Source organism: Salvelinus fontinalis, chromosome 6 (genome assembly GCF_029448725.1).
Source record: "Salvelinus fontinalis isolate EN_2023a chromosome 6, ASM2944872v1, whole genome shotgun sequence".
Classification (NCBI taxonomy): domain Eukaryota; kingdom Metazoa; phylum Chordata; class Actinopteri; order Salmoniformes; family Salmonidae; genus Salvelinus; species Salvelinus fontinalis.
The window spans coordinates 8,467,505-8,486,583 of NC_074670.1; the positions used below are offsets into that span (position 1 = coordinate 8,467,505).

General features: G+C 45.2%; 1 protein-coding gene across 1 annotated transcript in view; it reads left to right on the plus strand.

The window, feature by feature from the left end:
- Nucleotides 1-724: 724 nt before the first annotated feature.
- LOC129856932 (intermembrane lipid transfer protein VPS13B-like) overlaps nucleotides 725-19,079 on the plus strand; it is a 49,410-nt gene continuing 31,055 nt past the window's right edge. Inside the window, exons 1-3 of the mRNA XM_055924716.1 lie at nucleotides 725-908; nucleotides 12,575-12,844; nucleotides 16,417-16,500. Coding sequence (XP_055780691.1) covers nucleotides 12,599-12,844; nucleotides 16,417-16,500 — 330 coding nt within the window. The 5' untranslated portion in view covers nucleotides 725-908; nucleotides 12,575-12,598. The remainder of the gene's footprint in view (nucleotides 909-12,574; nucleotides 12,845-16,416; nucleotides 16,501-19,079) is intronic.

Consider the following 19,079-nt stretch of genomic DNA (forward strand, 5'->3'; position numbering starts at 1 on the left):
CCATTGAGAATATATATATTTTAAAATCTAGGACTAATGTTAGTCTGGGTCCGGGAAAGTCCAGGAACGACGTCACGTCTTAATGCAGCGTTCACATGCAAGGAGGGGTTATAGTTCACGGAGGGGTTATAGTTCACGGAGGGGTTATAGTTCACGGAGGGGTTATAGTTCACGGAGGGGTTATAGTTCACGGAGGAGGGGTTATAGTTCACGGAGGAGGGGTTATAGTTCACGGAGGGGTTATAGTTCACGGAGGAGGGGTTATAGTTCACGGAGGGGTTATAGTTCAAACCTGTCTCAGTGTTGATCTGTCTTGTCTTCAGGACCGATCCGACTGGTTGTTTAAAACAGACACTTCCTCAAATACAGCAACACAGCTGATAAAAGCACTTTGTTAATCTGTCAATGATCTCATGGTCACCCCCCCCCCCCCCCCCACACTCTCCTCTCCTCCCCCCACCCTCTCCTCCTCCCCCCCACCCTCTCCTACTCCCCCCACCCTCTCCTCCTCTCCTCCTCTCCTCCCAACACCCTCTCCTCCTCTCTCCTCCTCCCCTCCCCCACCCTCTCCTCCTCTCTCCTCCTCCCCTCCCCCCTCCCCCCACCCTCTCCTCTCTCCTCCTCCCCTCCCCCACCCTCTCCTCCTCTCTCATCCTCTCTTCCCCTCCCCTCCCCCCACCCTCTCCTCCTCTCCCCTCCTCTCCTCTCCTCCTCCCTCCTCCTCTCCTCTCTTCTCCTCTTTCCTCCTCCAGCTCCTTCACATCTGTATAGAGGGCTGGGGTAACTGGCGTTGGTCCGAGGCCTTCAGTGTGGACAACGTGGGGACTCTGTTGAGGACTATTCAGTATAAAGGACGGACTGCGTCTCTCATCATCAAGGTGTTACAGCTCAACGGTGTCCAGAAACAGGTACCGTATTCAATTCAATAAATCTTTATTGTTCCCCCAATTCATGTGCAACCCGTCCTCCTGTTGTGCCATTCTGTGTGTCTTTGTCCTCAATTTACTGTGTTAGTTTAAACCCCTCTAACTAGCTAACTAACTAACTAACTAACTAAGTAACTAACTAGCAGCTGAACACTAGTCTACACCTTCACTATCAGTTTACTGTGTTAGTTTAAACCTCTCTAACTAACTAACTAGCAGCTGAACACTAGTCTACACCTCCACTATCAGTTTACTGTGTTAGTTTAAACCTCTCTAACTAACTAACTAACTAGCAGGTGAACACTAGTCTAACCCTTCACTATCAGTTTACTGTGTTAGTTTAAACCTCTCTAACTAACTAGCAGCTGAACACTAGTCTACACCTCCACTATCAGTTTACTGTGTTAGTTTAAACCTCTCTAACTAACTAACTAGCAGCTGAACACTAGTCTAACCCTTCACTATCAGTTTACTGTGTTAGTTTAAACCTCTCTAACTAACTAACTAGCAGCTGAACACTAGTCTACACCTCCACTATCAGTTTACTGTGTTAGTTTAAACCTCTCTAACTAACTAACTAGCAGCTGAACACTAGTCTACACCTCCACTATCAGTTTACTGTGTTAGTTTAAACCTCTCTAACTAACTAGCAGGTGAACACTAGTCTACACCTCCACTATCAGTTTACTGTGTTAGTTTAAACCTCTCTAACTAACTAGCAGGTGAACACTAGTCTACACCTCCACTATCAGTTTACTGTGTTAGTTTAAACCTCTCTAACTAACTAACTAGCAGCTGAACACTAGTCTACACCTTCACTATCAGTTTACTGTGTTAGTTTAAACCTCTCTAACTAACTAACTAGCAGCTGAACACTAGTCTACACCTTCACTATCATGTTTCATATCCAGTTATTGGAGTTGTCATCACAGACAGACAGGAGGTGTAATATGAAACAGGAAGTAGTTCTCAGACTAGTGTTCTCTTTGTAACAACAGATTGTAATATGAAACAGGAAGTAGTTCTCAGACTAGTGTTCTCTCTGTAACAACAGATTGTAATATGAAACAGGAAGTAGTTCTCAGACTAGTGTTCTCTTTGTAACAACAGATTGTAATATGAAACAGGAAGTAGTTCTCAGACTAGTGTTCTCTCTGTAACAACAGATTGTAATATGAAACAGGAAGTAGTTCTCAGACTAGTGTTCTCTTTGTAACAACAGATTGTAATATGAAACAGGAAGTAGTTCTCAGACTAGTGTTCTCTTTGTAACAACAGATTGTAATATGAAACAGGAAGTAGTTCTCAGACTAGTATTCTCTTTGTAACAACAGATTGTAATATGAAACAGGAAGTAGTTCTCAGACTAGTGTTCTCTTTGTAACAACAGATTGTAATATGAAACAGGAAGTAGTTCTCAGACTAGTGTTCTCTCTGTAACAACAAATTGAGAACTACATCCTGTTTCATATTACAGTATGTTGTTATAACGGGAAAACTCTGAAAACCCTCCGACCATCCACAATGTCTGCTCACTTCTCCAAAAAAAAACAGAACAGGAAATGTGTTGACTTTAAACGAGATTGATCCGTGTTAATGAAATGTTACATAAAACATCAAATTTTTACACCAGCTGAATAAATGTACTGAACCGTGGTTGAATTGAACATTTAATTATCACTAATCTCAGATGCCTTCTCTGAAATGTGGTGACGCTTTGTTATGTAAACACTGTCAAGTGTCACACGTCTCCCCCGCTAGCCTGCAGACAAAACAGAGAGGCTACGTCGTATCTGCTCCGCTCAGACATCTTGTTCTCGTTTGCTCCAACGATATGGTCCTGGTCACATCCCCCCGACAAACAGCCGGAGACTGTGACAGCTCCTCACAGCAACAGGAGATGTCTCTGGTCACAGGCTGGCTGTGGGAGGAGTGTGTGTGTGTGTGTGTGTGTGTGTGTGTGTGTGTGTGTGTGTGTGTGTGTGTGTGTGTGTGTGTGTGTGTGTGTGTGTGTGTGTGTGTGTGTGTGTGTGTGTGTGTGTGTGTGTGTGTGTGTGTGTGTGTGTGTGTGTGTGTGTGTGTGTGTGTGTGTGTGTGTGTGTGTGTGTGTGTGTGTGTGTGTGCGAGCTCGTATGGGTGTGTGTGTGTGTGCGAGCTCGTATGGGTGTGTGTGTGAGCAGAGCTCATCTTGATCTTGTTTTAGCTCTTCCTCTGTGTCACCATAATGTTCTCTTCTCTACAGACCCTGAACAGAACCCTGTCTTCTCCTTCAGTAGTCTATATCTACAGAACCCTGTCTTCTCCTTCAGTAGTCTATATCTACAGAACCCTGTCTTCTCCTTCAGTAGTCTATATCTACAGAACCCTGTCTTCTCCTTCAGTAGTCTATATCTACAGAACCCTGTCTTCTCCTTCAGTAGTCTATATCTACAGAACCCTGTCTTCTCCTTCAGTAGTCTATATCTACAGAACCCTGTCTTCTCCTTCAGTAGTCTATATCTACAGAACCATGTCTTCTCCTTCAGTAGTCTATATCTACAGAACCATGTCTTCTCCTTCAGTAGTCTATATCTACAGAACCCTGTCTTCTCCTTCAGTAGTCTATATCTACAGAACCCTGTCTTCTCCTTCAGTAGTCTATATCTACAGAACCCTGAACAGAACCCGTCTTCTCCTTCAGTAGTCTATATCTACAGAACCCTGTCTTCTCCTTCAGTAGTCTATATCTACAGAACCCTGTCTTCTCCTTCAGTAGTCTATATCTACAGAACCCTGTCTTCTCCTTCAGTAGTCTATATCTACAGAACCCTGTCTTCTCCTTCAGTAGTCTATATCTACAGAACCCTGTCTTCTCCTTCAGTAGTCTATATCTACAGAACCCTGTCTTCTCCTTCAGTAGTCTATATCTACAGAACCCTGTCTTCTCCTTCAGTAGTCTACATCTACAGAACCCTGTCTTCTCCTTCAGTAGTCTATATCTACAGAACCCTGTCTTCTCCTTCAGTAGTCTACATCTACAGAACCCTGTCTTCTCCTTCAGTAGTCTATATCTACAGAACCCTGTCTTCTCCTTCAGTAGTCTATATCTACAGAACCCTGTCTTCTCCTTCAGTAGTCTATATCTACAGAACCCTGTCTTCTCCTTCAGTAGTCTATATCTACACCCTGTCTTCTCCTTCAGTAGTCTATATCTACAGAACCATGTCTTCTCCTTCAGTAGTCTATATCTACAGAACCCTGTCTTCTCCTTCAGTAGTCTATATCTACACCCTGTCTTCTCCTTCAGTAGTCTATATCTACAGAACCCTGTCTTCTCCTTCAGTAGTCTATATCTACAGAACCCTGTCTTCTCCTTCAGTAGTCTATATCTACAGAACCCTGTCTTCTCCTTCAGTAGTCTATATCTACAGAACCCTGTCTTCTCCTTCAGTAGTCTATATCTACAGAACCCTGAACAGAACCCGTCTTCTCCTTCAGTAGTCTATATCTACAGAACCCTGTCTTCTCCTTCAGTAGTCTACATCTACAGAACCCTGTCTTCTCCTTCAGTAGTCTATATCTACAGAACCCTGAACAGAACCCTGTCTTCTCCTTCAGTAGTCTATATCTACAGAACCCTGTCTTCTCCTTCAGTAGTCTATATCTACAGAACCCTGAACAGAACCCTGTCTTCTCCTTCAGTAGTCTATATCTACAGAACCCTGAACAGAACCCTGTCTTCTCCTTCAGTAGTCTATATCTACAGAACCCTGTCTTCTCCTTCAGTAGTCTATATCTACAGAACCCTGAACAGAACCCTGTCTTCTCCTTCAGTAGTCTATATCTACAGAACCCTGTCTTCTCCTTCAGTAGTCTATATCTACAGAACCCTGAACAGAACCCTGTCTTCTCCTTCAGTAGTCTATATCTACAGAGCCCTGTCTTCTCCTTCAGTAGTCTATATCTACAGAACCCTGTCTTCTCCTTCAGTAGTCTATATCTACAGAACCCTGTCTTCTCCTTCAGTAGTCTATATCTACACCCTGTCTTCTCCTTCAGTAGTCTATATCTACAGAACCCTGTCTTCTCCTTCAGTAGTCTATATCTACAGAACCCTGTCTTCTCCTTCAGTAGTCTATATCTACAGAACCCTGAACAGAACCCGTCTTCTCCTTCAGTAGTCTATATCTACAGAACCCTGTCTTCTCCTTCAGTAGTCTACATCTACAGAACCCTGTCTTCTCCTTCAGTAGTCTATATCTACAGAATCCTGAACAGAACCCTGTCTTCTCCTTCAGTAGTCTATATCTACAGAACCCTGTCTTCTCCTTCAGTAGTCTATATCTACAGAACCCTGAACAGAACCCTGTCTTCTCCTTCAGTAGTCTATATCTACAGAACCCTGAACAGAACCCTGTCTTCTCCTTCAGTAGTCTATATCTACAGAACCCTGAACAGAACCCTGTCTTCTCCTTCAGTAGTCTATATCTACAGAACCATGTCTTCTCCTTCATTAGTCTATATCTACACCCTGTCTTCTCCTTCAGTAGTCTATATCTACAGAACCCTGTCTTCTCCTTCAGTAGTCTATATCTACAGAACCCTGTCTTCTCCTTCAGTAGTCTATATCTACAGAACCATGTCTTCTCCTTCATTAGTCTATATCTACACCCTGTCTTCTCCTTCAGTAGTCTATATCTACAGAACCATGTCTTCTCCTTCATTAGTCTATATCTACACCCTGTCTTCTCCTTCAGTAGTCTATATCTACAGAACCCTGTCTTCTCCTTCAGTAGTCAATATCTACAGAACCATGTCTTCTCCTTCAGTAGTCTATATCTACAGAACCATGTCTTCTCCTTCAGTAGTCTATATCTACAGAACCCTGTCTTCTCCTTCAGTAGTCTATATCTTCAGAACCCTGTCTTCTCCTTCAGTAGTCTATATCTACAGAACCATGTCTTCTCCTTCAGTAGTCTATATCTACAGAACCCTGTCTTCTCCTTCAGTAGTCTATATCTACACCCTGTCTTCTCCTTCAGTAGTCTATATCTACAGAACCCTGTCTTCTCCTTCAGTAGTCAATATCTACAGAACCATGTCTTCTCCTTCAGTAGTCTATATCTACAGAACTCTGAACAGAACCCTGTCTTCTCCTTCAGTAGTCTATATCTACAGAACCCTGTCTTCTCCTTCAGTAGTCTATATCTACAGAACCCTGTCTTCTCCTTCAGTAGTCTATATCTACAGAACCATGTCTTCTCCTTCAGTAGTCTATATCTACAGAACCCTGTCTTCTCCTTCAGTAGTCTATATCTACAGAACCATGTCTTCTCCTTCAGTAGTCTATATCTACAGAACCCTGAACAGAACCCTGTCTTCTCCTTCAGTAGTCTATATCTACAGAACCCTGTCTTCTCCTTCAGTAGTCTATATCTACAGAACCATGTCTTCTCCTTCAGTAGTCTATATCTACAGAACTCTGAACAGAACCCTGTCTTCTCCTTCAGTAGTCTATATCTACAGAACCCTGTCTTCTCCTTCAGTAGTCTATATCTACAGAACCCTGTCTTCTCCTTCAGTAGTCTATATCTACAGAACCATGTCTTCTCCTTCAGTAGTCTATATCTACAGAACCCTGTCTTCTCCTTCAGTAGTCTATATCTACAGAACCCTGTCTTCTCCTTCAGTAGTCTATATCTACAGAACCCTGTCTTCTCCTTCAGTAGTCTATATCTACAGAACCCTGAACAGAACCCGTCTTCTCCTTCAGTAGTCTATATCTACAGAACCCTGTCTTCTCCTTCAGTAGTCTATATCTACAGAACCCTGTCTTCTCCTTCAGTAGTCTATATCTACAGAACCCTGTCTTCTCCTTCAGTAGTCTATATCTACAGAACCCTGTCTTCTCCTTCAGTAGTCTATATCTACAGAACCCTGTCTTCTCCTTCAGTAGTCTATATCTACAGAACCCTGTCTTCTCCTTCAGTAGTCTATATCTACAGAACCCTGTCTTCTCCTTCAGTAGTCTACATCTACAGAACCCTGTCTTCTCCTTCAGTAGTCTATATCTACAGAACCCTGTCTTCTCCTTCAGTAGTCTACATCTACAGAACCCTGTCTTCTCCTTCAGTAGTCTATATCTACAGAACCCTGTCTTCTCCTTCAGTAGTCTATATCTACAGAACCCTGTCTTCTCCTTCAGTAGTCTATATCTACAGAACCCTGTCTTCTCCTTCAGTAGTCTATATCTACACCCTGTCTTCTCCTTCAGTAGTCTATATCTACAGAACCATGTCTTCTCCTTCAGTAGTCTATATCTACAGAACCCTGTCTTCTCCTTCAGTAGTCTATATCTACACCCTGTCTTCTCCTTCAGTAGTCTATATCTACAGAACCCTGTCTTCTCCTTCAGTAGTCTATATCTACAGAACCCTGTCTTCTCCTTCAGTAGTCTATATCTACAGAACCCTGTCTTCTCCTTCAGTAGTCTATATCTACAGAACCCTGTCTTCTCCTTCAGTAGTCTATATCTACAGAACCCTGAACAGAACCCGTCTTCTCCTTCAGTAGTCTATATCTACAGAACCCTGTCTTCTCCTTCAGTAGTCTACAACTACAGAACCCTGTCTTCTCCTTCAGTAGTCTATATCTACAGAACCCTGAACAGAACCCTGTCTTCTCCTTCAGTAGTCTATATCTACAGAACCCTGTCTTCTCCTTCAGTAGTCTATATCTACAGAACCCTGAACAGAACCCTGTCTTCTCCTTCAGTAGTCTATATCTACAGAACCCTGAACAGAACCCTGTCTTCTCCTTCAGTAGTCTATATCTACAGAACCCTGTCTTCTCCTTCAGTAGTCTATATCTACAGAACCCTGAACAGAACCCTGTCTTCTCCTTCAGTAGTCTATATCTACAGAACCCTGTCTTCTCCTTCAGTAGTCTATATCTACAGAACCCTGAACAGAACCCTGTCTTCTCCTTCAGTAGTCTATATCTACAGAGCCCTGTCTTCTCCTTCAGTAGTCTATATCTACAGAACCCTGTCTTCTCCTTCAGTAGTCTATATCTACAGAACCCTGTCTTCTCCTTCAGTAGTCTATATCTACACCCTGTCTTCTCCTTCAGTAGTCTATATCTACAGAACCCTGTCTTCTCCTTCAGTAGTCTATATCTACAGAACCCTGTCTTCTCCTTCAGTAGTCTATATCTACAGAACCCTGAACAGAACCCGTCTTCTCCTTCAGTAGTCTATATCTACAGAACCCTGTCTTCTCCTTCAGTAGTCTACATCTACAGAACCCTGTCTTCTCCTTCAGTAGTCTATATCTACAGAATCCTGAACAGAACCCTGTCTTCTCCTTCAGTAGTCTATATCTACAGAACCCTGTCTTCTCCTTCAGTAGTCTATATCTACAGAACCCTGAACAGAACCCTGTCTTCTCCTTCAGTAGTCTATATCTACAGAACCCTGAACAGAACCCTGTCTTCTCCTTCAGTAGTCTATATCTACAGAACCCTGAACAGAACCCTGTCTTCTCCTTCAGTAGTCTATATCTACAGAACCATGTCTTCTCCTTCATTAGTCTATATCTACACCCTGTCTTCTCCTTCAGTAGTCTATATCTACAGAACCCTGTCTTCTCCTTCAGTAGTCTATATCTACAGAACCCTGTCTTCTCCTTCAGTAGTCTATATCTACAGAACCATGTCTTCTCCTTCATTAGTCTATATCTACACCCTGTCTTCTCCTTCAGTAGTCTATATCTACAGAACCATGTCTTCTCCTTCATTAGTCTATATCTACACCCTGTCTTCTCCTTCAGTAGTCTATATCTACAGAACCCTGTCTTCTCCTTCAGTAGTCAATATCTACAGAACCATGTCTTCTCCTTCAGTAGTCTATATCTACAGAACCATGTCTTCTCCTTCAGTAGTCTATATCTACAGAACCCTGTCTTCTCCTTCAGTAGTCTATATCTTCAGAACCCTGTCTTCTCCTTCAGTAGTCTATATCTACAGAACCATGTCTTCTCCTTCAGTAGTCTATATCTACAGAACCCTGTCTTCTCCTTCAGTAGTCTATATCTACACCCTGTCTTCTCCTTCAGTAGTCTATATCTACAGAACCCTGTCTTCTCCTTCAGTAGTCAATATCTACAGAACCATGTCTTCTCCTTCAGTAGTCTATATCTACAGAACTCTGAACAGAACCCTGTCTTCTCCTTCAGTAGTCTATATCTACAGAACCCTGTCTTCTCCTTCAGTAGTCTATATCTACAGAACCCTGTCTTCTCCTTCAGTAGTCTATATCTACAGAACCATGTCTTCTCCTTCAGTAGTCTATATCTACAGAACCCTGTCTTCTCCTTCAGTAGTCTATATCTACAGAACCATGTCTTCTCCTTCAGTAGTCTATATCTACAGAACCCTGAACAGAACCCTGTCTTCTCCTTCAGTAGTCTATATCTACAGAACCCTGTCTTCTCCTTCAGTAGTCTATATCTACAGAACCATGTCTTCTCCTTCAGTAGTCTATATCTACAGAACTCTGAACAGAACCCTGTCTTCTCCTTCAGTAGTCTATATCTACAGAACCCTGTCTTCTCCTTCAGTAGTCTATATCTACAGAACCCTGTCTTCTCCTTCAGTAGTCTATATCTACAGAACCCTGTCTTCTCCTTCAGTAGTCTATATCTACAGAACCCTGTCTTCTCCTTCAGTAGTCTATATCTACAGAACCATGTCTTCTCCTTCAGTAGTCTATATCTACAGAACCCTGTCTTCTCCTTCAGTAGTCTATATCTACAGAACTCTGAACAGAACCCTGTCTTCTCCTTCAGTAGTCTATATCTACAGAACCCTGTCTTCTACTTCAGTAGTCTATATCTACAGAACCCTGAACAGAACCCTGTCTTCTCCTTCAGTAGTCTATATCTACACCCTGTCTTCTCCTTCAGTAGTCTATATCTACAGAACCATGTCTTCTCCTTCAGTAGTCTATATCTACAGAACCCTGTCTTCTCCTTCAGTAGTCTATATCTACAGAACCATGTCTTCTCCTTCAGTAGTCTATATCTACAGAACCCTGTCTTCTCCTTCAGTAGTCTATATCTACAGAACCCTGTCTTCTCCTTCAGTAGTCTATATCTACAAAACCATGTCTTCTCCTTCAGTAGTCTATATCTACAGAACCCTGTCTTCTCCTTCAGTAGTCTATATCTACAGAACCCTGTCTTCTCCTTCAGTAGTCTATATCTACAGAACCCTGTCTTCTCCTTCAGTAGTCTATATCTACAGAACCATGTCTTCTCCTTCAGTAGTCTATATCTACAGAACCCTGAACAGAACCCTGTCTTCTCCTTCAGTAGTCTATATCTACAGAACCCTGTCTTCTCATTCAGTAGTCTATATCTACAGAACCATGTCTTCTCCGTCAGTAGTCTATATCTACAGACCCTGAACATTACCCTGTCTTCTCCTTCAGTAGTCTATATCTACAGAACCCTGAACAGAACCCTGTCTTCTCCTTCAGTAGTCTATATCTACAGAGCCCTGTCTTCTCCTTCAGTAGTCTATATCTACAGAACCCTGTCTTCTCCTTCAGTAGTCTATGTCTACAGAACCCTGTCTTCTCCTTCAGTAGTCTATATCTACAGAACCCTGTCTTCTCCTTCAGTAGTCTATATCTACAGAACCCTGTCTTCTCCTACAGTAGTCTATATCTACAGAACCCTGTCTTCTCCTTCAGTAGTCTATATCTACAGAACCCTGTCTTCTCCTTCAGTAGTCTATATCTACAGAACCCTGTCTTCTCCTTCAGTAGTCTATATCTACAGAACCCTGTCTTCTCCTTCAGTAGTCTATATCTACAGAACCCTGTCTTCTCCTTCAGTAGTCTATATCTACACCCTGTCTTCTCCTTCAGTAGTCTATATCTACAGAACTCTGAACAGTATAGTTAGTGGAGTTGTCACCACAGACAGGCAGGAAGTGATCTAGTTAGTGGAGTTCTCACCACAGACAGGCAGGAAGTGATCTAGTTAGTGGAGTTGTCACCACAGACAGGAAGTGATCTATTTAGTGGAGTTGTCACCACAGACAGGAAGTGATCTATTTAGTGGAGTTGTCACCACAGACAGGAAGTGATCTATTTAGTGGAGTTGTCACCACAGACAGGAAGTGATCTAGTTAGTGGAGTTGTCACCACAGACAGGAAGTGATCTATTTAGTGGAGTTGTCACCACAGACAGGCAGGAAGTGATCTAGTTAGTGGAGTTGTCACCACAGACAGGAAGTGATCTATTTAGTGGAGTTGTCACCACAGACAGGAAGTGATCTATTTAGTGGAGTTGTCACCACAGACAGGAAGTGATCTAGTTAGTGGAGTTGTCACCACAGACAGGAAGTGATCTATTTAGTGGAGTTGTCACCACAGACAGGAAGTGATCTATTTAGTGGAGTTGTCACCACAGACAGGAAGTGATCTAGTTAGTGGAGTTGTCACCACAGACAGGAAGTGATCTATTTAGTGGAGTTGTCACCACAGACAGGAAGTGATCTAGTTAGTGGAGTTGTCACCACAGACAGGAAGTGATCTATTTAGTGGAGTTGTCACCACAGACAGGAAGTGATCTATTTAGTGGAGTTGTCACCACAGACAGACAGGAAGTGATCTATTTAGTGGAGTTGTCACCACAGACAGGAAGTGATCTATTTAGTGGAGTTGTCACCACAGACAGGAAGTGATCTATTTAGTGGAGTTGTCACCACAGACAGGAAGTGTGTAGAGATTTATTCACAGTTAACGCCTGTATAATGCTCCTTGTGTGTGTGTGTGTGTGTGTGTGTGTGTGTGTGTGTGTGTGTGTGTGTGTGTGTGTGTGTGTGTGTGTGTGTGTGTGTGTGTGTGTGTGTGTGTGTGTGTGTGGGATTACGTGATGGAGAGTCTGTGAGCTGTGAGAAGGGCTATAAAGAGATGATTGATGAGCGAGAGAATTCTCTCTCTTTAGAGACCAATCCCTCTCCTCACCACCATCATCAACACCACCACCCAGAGAACACACACACACACACACACACACACACACACACACACACACACACACTGGGTGGTGGCAACAATCAATTGTGAGCTGAATTAGAAGTGTCATGAACAGGGTTAGAGCTGTACAGGGGCCAGAGGGAGATGTGGGTTTGGTCCAAAATGGCACCCTATTCCCTATGTAGTGCACTACTTTTGACCAGGGCCCATAGGGAATACGGTGCCATTTGGGCCGTGGTGTTCTGTAGAGTACAGAGAGGGGGACAGAGAGGGGGGACAGAGAGGGGGGACAGAGAGGGGGTACAGAGAGGGGGACAGAGAGGGGGGACAGAGAGGGGGACAGAGAGGGGTACAGAGAGGGGGTACAGAGAGGGGGTACAGAGAGGGGGGACAGAGAGGGGGACAGAGGTTTCTGATGCTGTCTGCTCCACATTGGTCTGTCTACAGTGATAGTGACAGACACAGTGACAGAAGCACATCAGGCTGGGGGACGGCAGCAGGAAGGACCCACACTGACCATCCCTGATTTAACACATCACAACTGTATCAGTGTGTTGATCAATAACCTGATATATCCGGCAAGTCTAGCTTTGACTCTCACATAACCTCTCTCTCTCTCTAGGTAATCATCTGTGGTCGCCAGGTGATGTGTAGTTACCTGTCTCAGGACATTGATCTGCGGGTGATGCAGCACTATGTGAATCCAGAAGGCCAGACGGTGGTGAAGGAACATGTTGACTGTCTGGAGGCCGGGAGGAAGTTGCCCTCCTACGTCCTGGAGGACTCAGAGCTGACAGAGCTGTGTGTCAGAGCCAGAGGAGACGAGGACTGGTCTCGGGATGTCAGACTGGAGAGGAAGGAGAAGGAGAGGGGGAGTAGCTCTGTGGTACAGGTGAGAACATACACAGATACACACCAGACTCTCTCTCTCTCTCTTTCTCTCTCTCTCTTTCTCTCTTTCTCTCTCTCTCTCTCTCTCTCTCTCTCTCTCTCTCTCTCTCTCTCTCTCTCTCTCTCTCTCTCTCTCTCTCTCTCTCTCTCTCTCTGTGTCAGTGTAGAGTGGTGTGTTGGTGGACCAGGCCTTGGGTCAGTGTAGAGTGTGTTGGTGGACCGGGCCTTGGGTCAGTGTAGAGTGTGTTGGTGGACCAGGCTTTGGGTCAGTGTAGAGTGGTGTGTTGGTGGACCAGGCCTTGGGTCAGTGTAGAGTGTGTTGGTGGACCGGGCCTTGGGTCAGTGTAGAGTGTGTTGGTGGACCGGGCCTTGGGTCAGTTGGTGGACCAGGCCTTGGGTCAGTGTAGAGTGTGTTGGTGGACCAGGCCTTGGGTCAGTGTAGAGTGTGTTGGTGGACCAGGCCTTGGGTCAGTGTAGAGTGTGTTGGTGGACCAGGCCTTGGGTCAGTGTAGAGTGTGTTGGTGGACCAGGCTTTGGGTCAGTGTAGAGTGTGTTGGTGGACCGGGCCTTGGGTCAGTGTAGAGTGTGTTGGTGGACCAGGCCTTGGGTCAGTGTAGAGTGTGTTGGTGGACCAGGCTTTGGGTCAGTGTAGAGTGTGATGGTGGACCAGGCCTTGGGTCAGTGTAGAGTGTGTTGGTGGACCAGGCCTTGGGTCAGTGTAGAGTGTGTTGGTGGACCAGGCCTTGGGTCAGTGTAGAGTGTGATGGTGGACCGGGCCTTGGGTCAGTGTAGAGTGTGATGGTGGACCAGGCTTTGGGTCAGTGTAGAGTGTGTTGGTGGACCAGGCCTTGGGTCAGTGTAGAGTGTGTTGGTGGACCAGGCCTTGGGTCAGTGTAGAGTGTGTTGGTGGACCAGGCCTTGGGTCAGTGTAGAGTGTGTTGGTGGACCGGGCCTTGGGTCAGTGTAGAGTGTGTTGGTGGACCAGGCCTTGGGTCAGTGTAGAGTGTGTTGGTGGACCGGGCCTTGGGTCAGTGTAGAGTGTGTTGGTGGACCAGGCCTTGGGTCAGTGTAGAGTGTGTTGGTGGACCAGGCCTTGGGTCAGTGTAGAGTGTGTTGGTGGACCGGGCCTGTGTGTCTAGCACCCTCTGTGTGTTCTCCTCCGCCCAAGAGGAACCGAGGCCGTTGTCAGAACAGAACTTAGTGTCGGTTATTGTGTTCATGCCTGGTGTTTAGTCCACAGTAAATGAAGTCCCTGGCTGACTGTAAATGAGGCTGTGTTTTTAGGGCCTTGGCACGGTGAGGTCTTAACGAGGAGTCAGGGGTACAAGGGGGAATAGAACCAGTGAAACATTAAGACCCCGCGTACCAATTGTCTCTCTTATTCTCTACATAGTGCACTACTTTAGACCAGTGTCCTGTGGGGCCTGTTCGAAAGTAGTGCACTGTGTAGGGAATAGGGGTTCCATTTGGAGTTCAACCCAGGACCAATAACCATTCTGAAAGGCCACATTTTCAGCTTTTAAATCTTCTCAGAGCTGACAGAGTTTAATTGGCTATTATCCCGCGTTAACAGTTAAATGGTCGTTGTACTTAGCTGGTGGATGGCGTTGGAGTCCTGGAGCTTTGTGGGAGTTCTCTTGTACAACTGGGAGCCATGTTGGGGTGACAGGACGTGATGGTGTTGGATGGCGTTGGAGTCCTGGAGCTTTGTGGGAGTTCTCTTGTACAACTGGGAGCCATGTTGGGGTGACAGGACGTGATGGTGTTGGATGGCGTTGGAGTCCTGGAGCTTTGTGGGAGTTCTCTTGTACAACTGGGAGCCATGTTGGGGTGACAGGACGTGATGGTGTTGGATGGCGTTGGAGTCCTGGAGCTTTGTGTGAGTTCTCTTGTACAACTGGGAGCCATGTTGGGGTGACAGGACGTGATGGTGTTGGATGGTGTTGGATGGCGTTGGAGTCCTGGAGCTTTGTGTGGGTTCTCTTGTACAACTGCAGACAACAGTTGGGAGCCATGTTGGGGTGACAGAACGTGATGGTGTTGGAGTTCTTTGAGTGACAGATCGTGATGGTGTTGGATGGTGTTGGGGAAACGTGATGAACGTGACTCGGTGGGCCGTGGATTAGTTAAAGGGGTCGCTCCACGGCACATTCGGTCGTTACAGATGTTCCCGTTACAAAAAAAAACCTCGACACCACAGGAAACGAACGTGTTGATCTACCGGTCGGTGGAAGTGACATGGGTGAACTCTGACCTTGATGACCTTTGACATGACAGGGGGGGTTTTTAGGCGTTGCTGTTTCCTCTAGCCTCTTTAACATCACGTCTAGAACATGAAGCATTCAGGTTAGGTGTTTTAAACTGTTTTACACACTACTGCTGTACAACAAATCAAAAAGTATTTTATAAAGTCACATACTCATGTCTCCTAGAGATGAACGTACTTTGGTGCGAAAAGTACAAATCCATCCCAGAACAACAGCAAAGGACCTTGTGAAGATGCTGGAGGAAACAGGTACAAAAGTATCTATATCCACAGTAAAACGAGTCCTATATCAACATAACCTGAAAGGCCGCTCAGCAAGGAAGAAGCCACTGCTCCAAAACCCCCATAAAAAAAGCCAGACTACGGTTTGCAACTGCACATGGGGACAAAGATCGTCGTTTTTGGAGAAATGTCCTCTGGTCTGATGAAACAAAAATAGAACTGTTTGGACATAATGACCATCGTTATCTTTGGAGGAAAAAAGGGGAGGCTTGCAAGCCGAAGAACACCATCCCAACCGTGAAGCACGGGGGTGGCAGCATCATGTTGTGGGGGTGCTTTGCTGCAGGAGGGACTGGTGCACTTCACAAAATAGATGGCATCATGAGGAGGAACATTATGTGGATATATTGAAGCAACATCTCAAGACATCAGTCAGGAAGTTAAAGCTTGGTGGCAAATGGCTCTTCCAAATGGACAATGACCCCAAACATACTTCCAAAGTTGGGGCAACATTGCTTAAGGACAACAAAGTCAAGGTATTGGAGTGTCACAAAGCCCTGACCTCAATCACATAAAACATTTGTGGGCAGAACTGAAAAAGCATGTGCGAGCAAGGAGGCCTACAAACCTGACTCAGTTACACCAGCTCTGTCAGGAGGAATGGGCCAAAATTCACCCAACTTATTGTGGGAAGCTTGTGGAAGGCTACCCGAAACGTTTAACCCAAATTAAACAATTTAAAGGCAATGCTGCCAAATACTAATTGAGTGTATGTAAACTTTTGACCCACTAGGAATGTGATGAAAGAAATAAAAGCTGAAATAAATCATTCTCTCTACTATTATTCTGACATTTCACATTCTTTCAAATAAAGTGGTGATCCTAACTGACCTAAAACAGCGGATTTTTACTCGGATTAAATGTCAGGAATTGTGTAAAACTGAAATGTATTTGTCTAAGGTGTATGTAAACTTCCGACTTCAACTGTACATAGGGCAAAGCGGTCTGTAAAGTCATTGTTTACTTCCAGGTCAGAGGTGAGAATAGTATCTGTTCTATCTAATGGTGTGTTGGTGTCCTGACAGGTGCCTTGTTCCAGCGGCTCGTTGCTCTACGTGTGGTGCACCCTGATCACCATGGAAACTGACTCGCACATGCAGCAGAGAGTGGTGAGTATAGCCATCCAGGGTAGGGTCTGAGATGGGACCCTATTCCCTATGTAGTGCACTACTTTCTACCAGGACCCAGAGGGTCCCTATTCCCTATGTAGTGCACTACTTTCTACCAGGGCCCACAGGGTCCCTATTCCCTATGTAGTGCACTACTTTCTACCAGGGCCCACAGGGTCCCTATTCCCTATGTAGTGCACTACTTTCTACCAGGGCCCACAGGGTCCCTATTCCCTATGTAGTGCACTACTTTCTACCAGGGCTCACAGGGTCCCTATTCCCTATGTAGTGCACTACTTTCTACCAGGGCCCACAGGGTCCCTATTCCCTATGTAGTGCACTACTTTCTACCAGGGCCCACAGGGTCCCTATGCACTAACACCATCCTCTAACTAACACCATCCTCTATCTAACACCGTCCTCTAACTAACACCGTCCTTTAACTAGCACCGTCCTCTAACTAACACCGTCCTCTAACACCGTCCTCTAACTAACACCGTCCTCTAACTAACACCGTCCTTTAACTAACACCGTCCTCTAACACCGTCCTCTAACTAACACCGTCCTCTAACTAACACCGTCCTTTAACTAACACCGTCCTCTAACTAACACCGTCCTCTAACTAACACCGTCCTTTAACTAACACCGTCCTCTAACTAACACCGTCCTCTAACACCGTCCTTTAACTAACACCGTCCTCTAACTAACACCGTCCTCTAACTAACACCGTCCTTTAACTGACACCGTCCTCTAACTAACACCGTCCTCTAACACCGTCCTCTAACACCGTCCTCTAACACCGTCCTCTAACTAACACCGTCCTCTAACACCGTCCTCTAACTAACACCGTCCTCTAACACCGTCCTCTAACACCGTCCTCTAACTTACACCGTCCTCTAACTTACACCGTCCTTTAACTAACACCGTCCTCTAACTTACACCGTCCTTTAACTAACACCGTCCTCTAACACCGTCCTCTAACACCATCCTCTATCTAACACCATCCTCTATCTAACACCGTCCTCTAACTAACACCGTCCTTTAACTAACACCGTCCTCTAACACCATCCTCTATCTAACACCGTCCTCTAACTAACACCGTCCTCTAACTAACACCGTCCTCTAACACCATCCTCTAACTAACACCGTCCTCTAACACCGTCCTCTAACACCGTCCTCTAACTAACACTGTCCTCTAACTAACACCGTCCTCTAACTAACACCGTCCTCTAACTAACACCGTCCTCTAACTTACACCGTCCTCTAACTAACACCGTCCTCTAACACCGTCCTCTAACTAACACCGTCCTCTAACTAACACCGTCTTCTAACTAACACCGTCCTCTAACTAACACCGTCCTCTAACTAACACCGTCCTCTAACACCATCCTCTAACTAATACCGTCCTCTAACTAATACCGTCATCTAACTAACACCGTCCTCTAACTTACACCGTCCTCTAACTAACACCGTCCTCTAACTTACACCGTCCTCTAACTAACACCGTCCTCTAACTAACACCGTCCTCTAACTAACACCGTCTTCTAACTAACACCGTCCTCTAACTAACACCGTCCTCTAACACCATCCTCTAACTAATACCGTCCTCTAACTAATACCGTCATCTAACTAACACCGTCCTCTAACTAACATCGTCCTCTAACTAACACCGTCCTCTAACACCGTCCACTAACTAACACCGTCCTCTAACACCGTCCTCTAACTAACACCGTCCTCTAACTAACACCGTCCTCTAACTAACACCGTCCTCTAACTAACACCGTCCTCTAACTAACACCGTCCTCTAACTTACACCGTCCTCTAACTAATACTGTCCTCTAACTAACACCGTCCTCTAACTAACACCGTCCTCTAACTAACACCGTCCTCTAACTAACACCGTCTTCTAACTAACACCGTCCACTAACTAACACCGTCCACTAACTAACACCGTCCACTAACTAACACCGTCCTCTAACTAACACCGTCCTCTAACTAACACCGTCCTCTAACTAACACCGTCCTCTAACTAACACCGTCCACTAACTAACACCGTCCTCTAACTAACACCGTCCTCTATCTAACACCGTCCTCTAACTAACACCGTCCTCTAACTAACACCGTCCACTAACTAACACCGTCCTCTAACTAACACCGCCCTCTAACTAACACCGCCCTCTAACTAACACCGTCCTCTAACTAACACTGTCCTCTAACTAACACCGTCCTCTAACACCGTCCTCTAACTAACACCGTCCTCTAACTAACACTGTCCTCTAACTAACACTGTCCTCTAACACCGTCCTCTAACACCGACCTCTAACTAACACCGTCCTCTAACTAACACCGTCCACTAACTAACACCGTCCTCTAACTAACACCGTCCTCTAACTAACACCGTCCTCTAACTAACACCGTCCACTAACTAACACCGTCCACTAACTAACACCGTCCTCTAACTAACACCGTCCTCTAACTAACACCGTCCTCTAACTAACACCATCCTCTAACTAACACCGTCCTCTAACTAACACCGTCCTCTAACTAACACCGTCCTCTAACTAACACCGTCCTCTAAC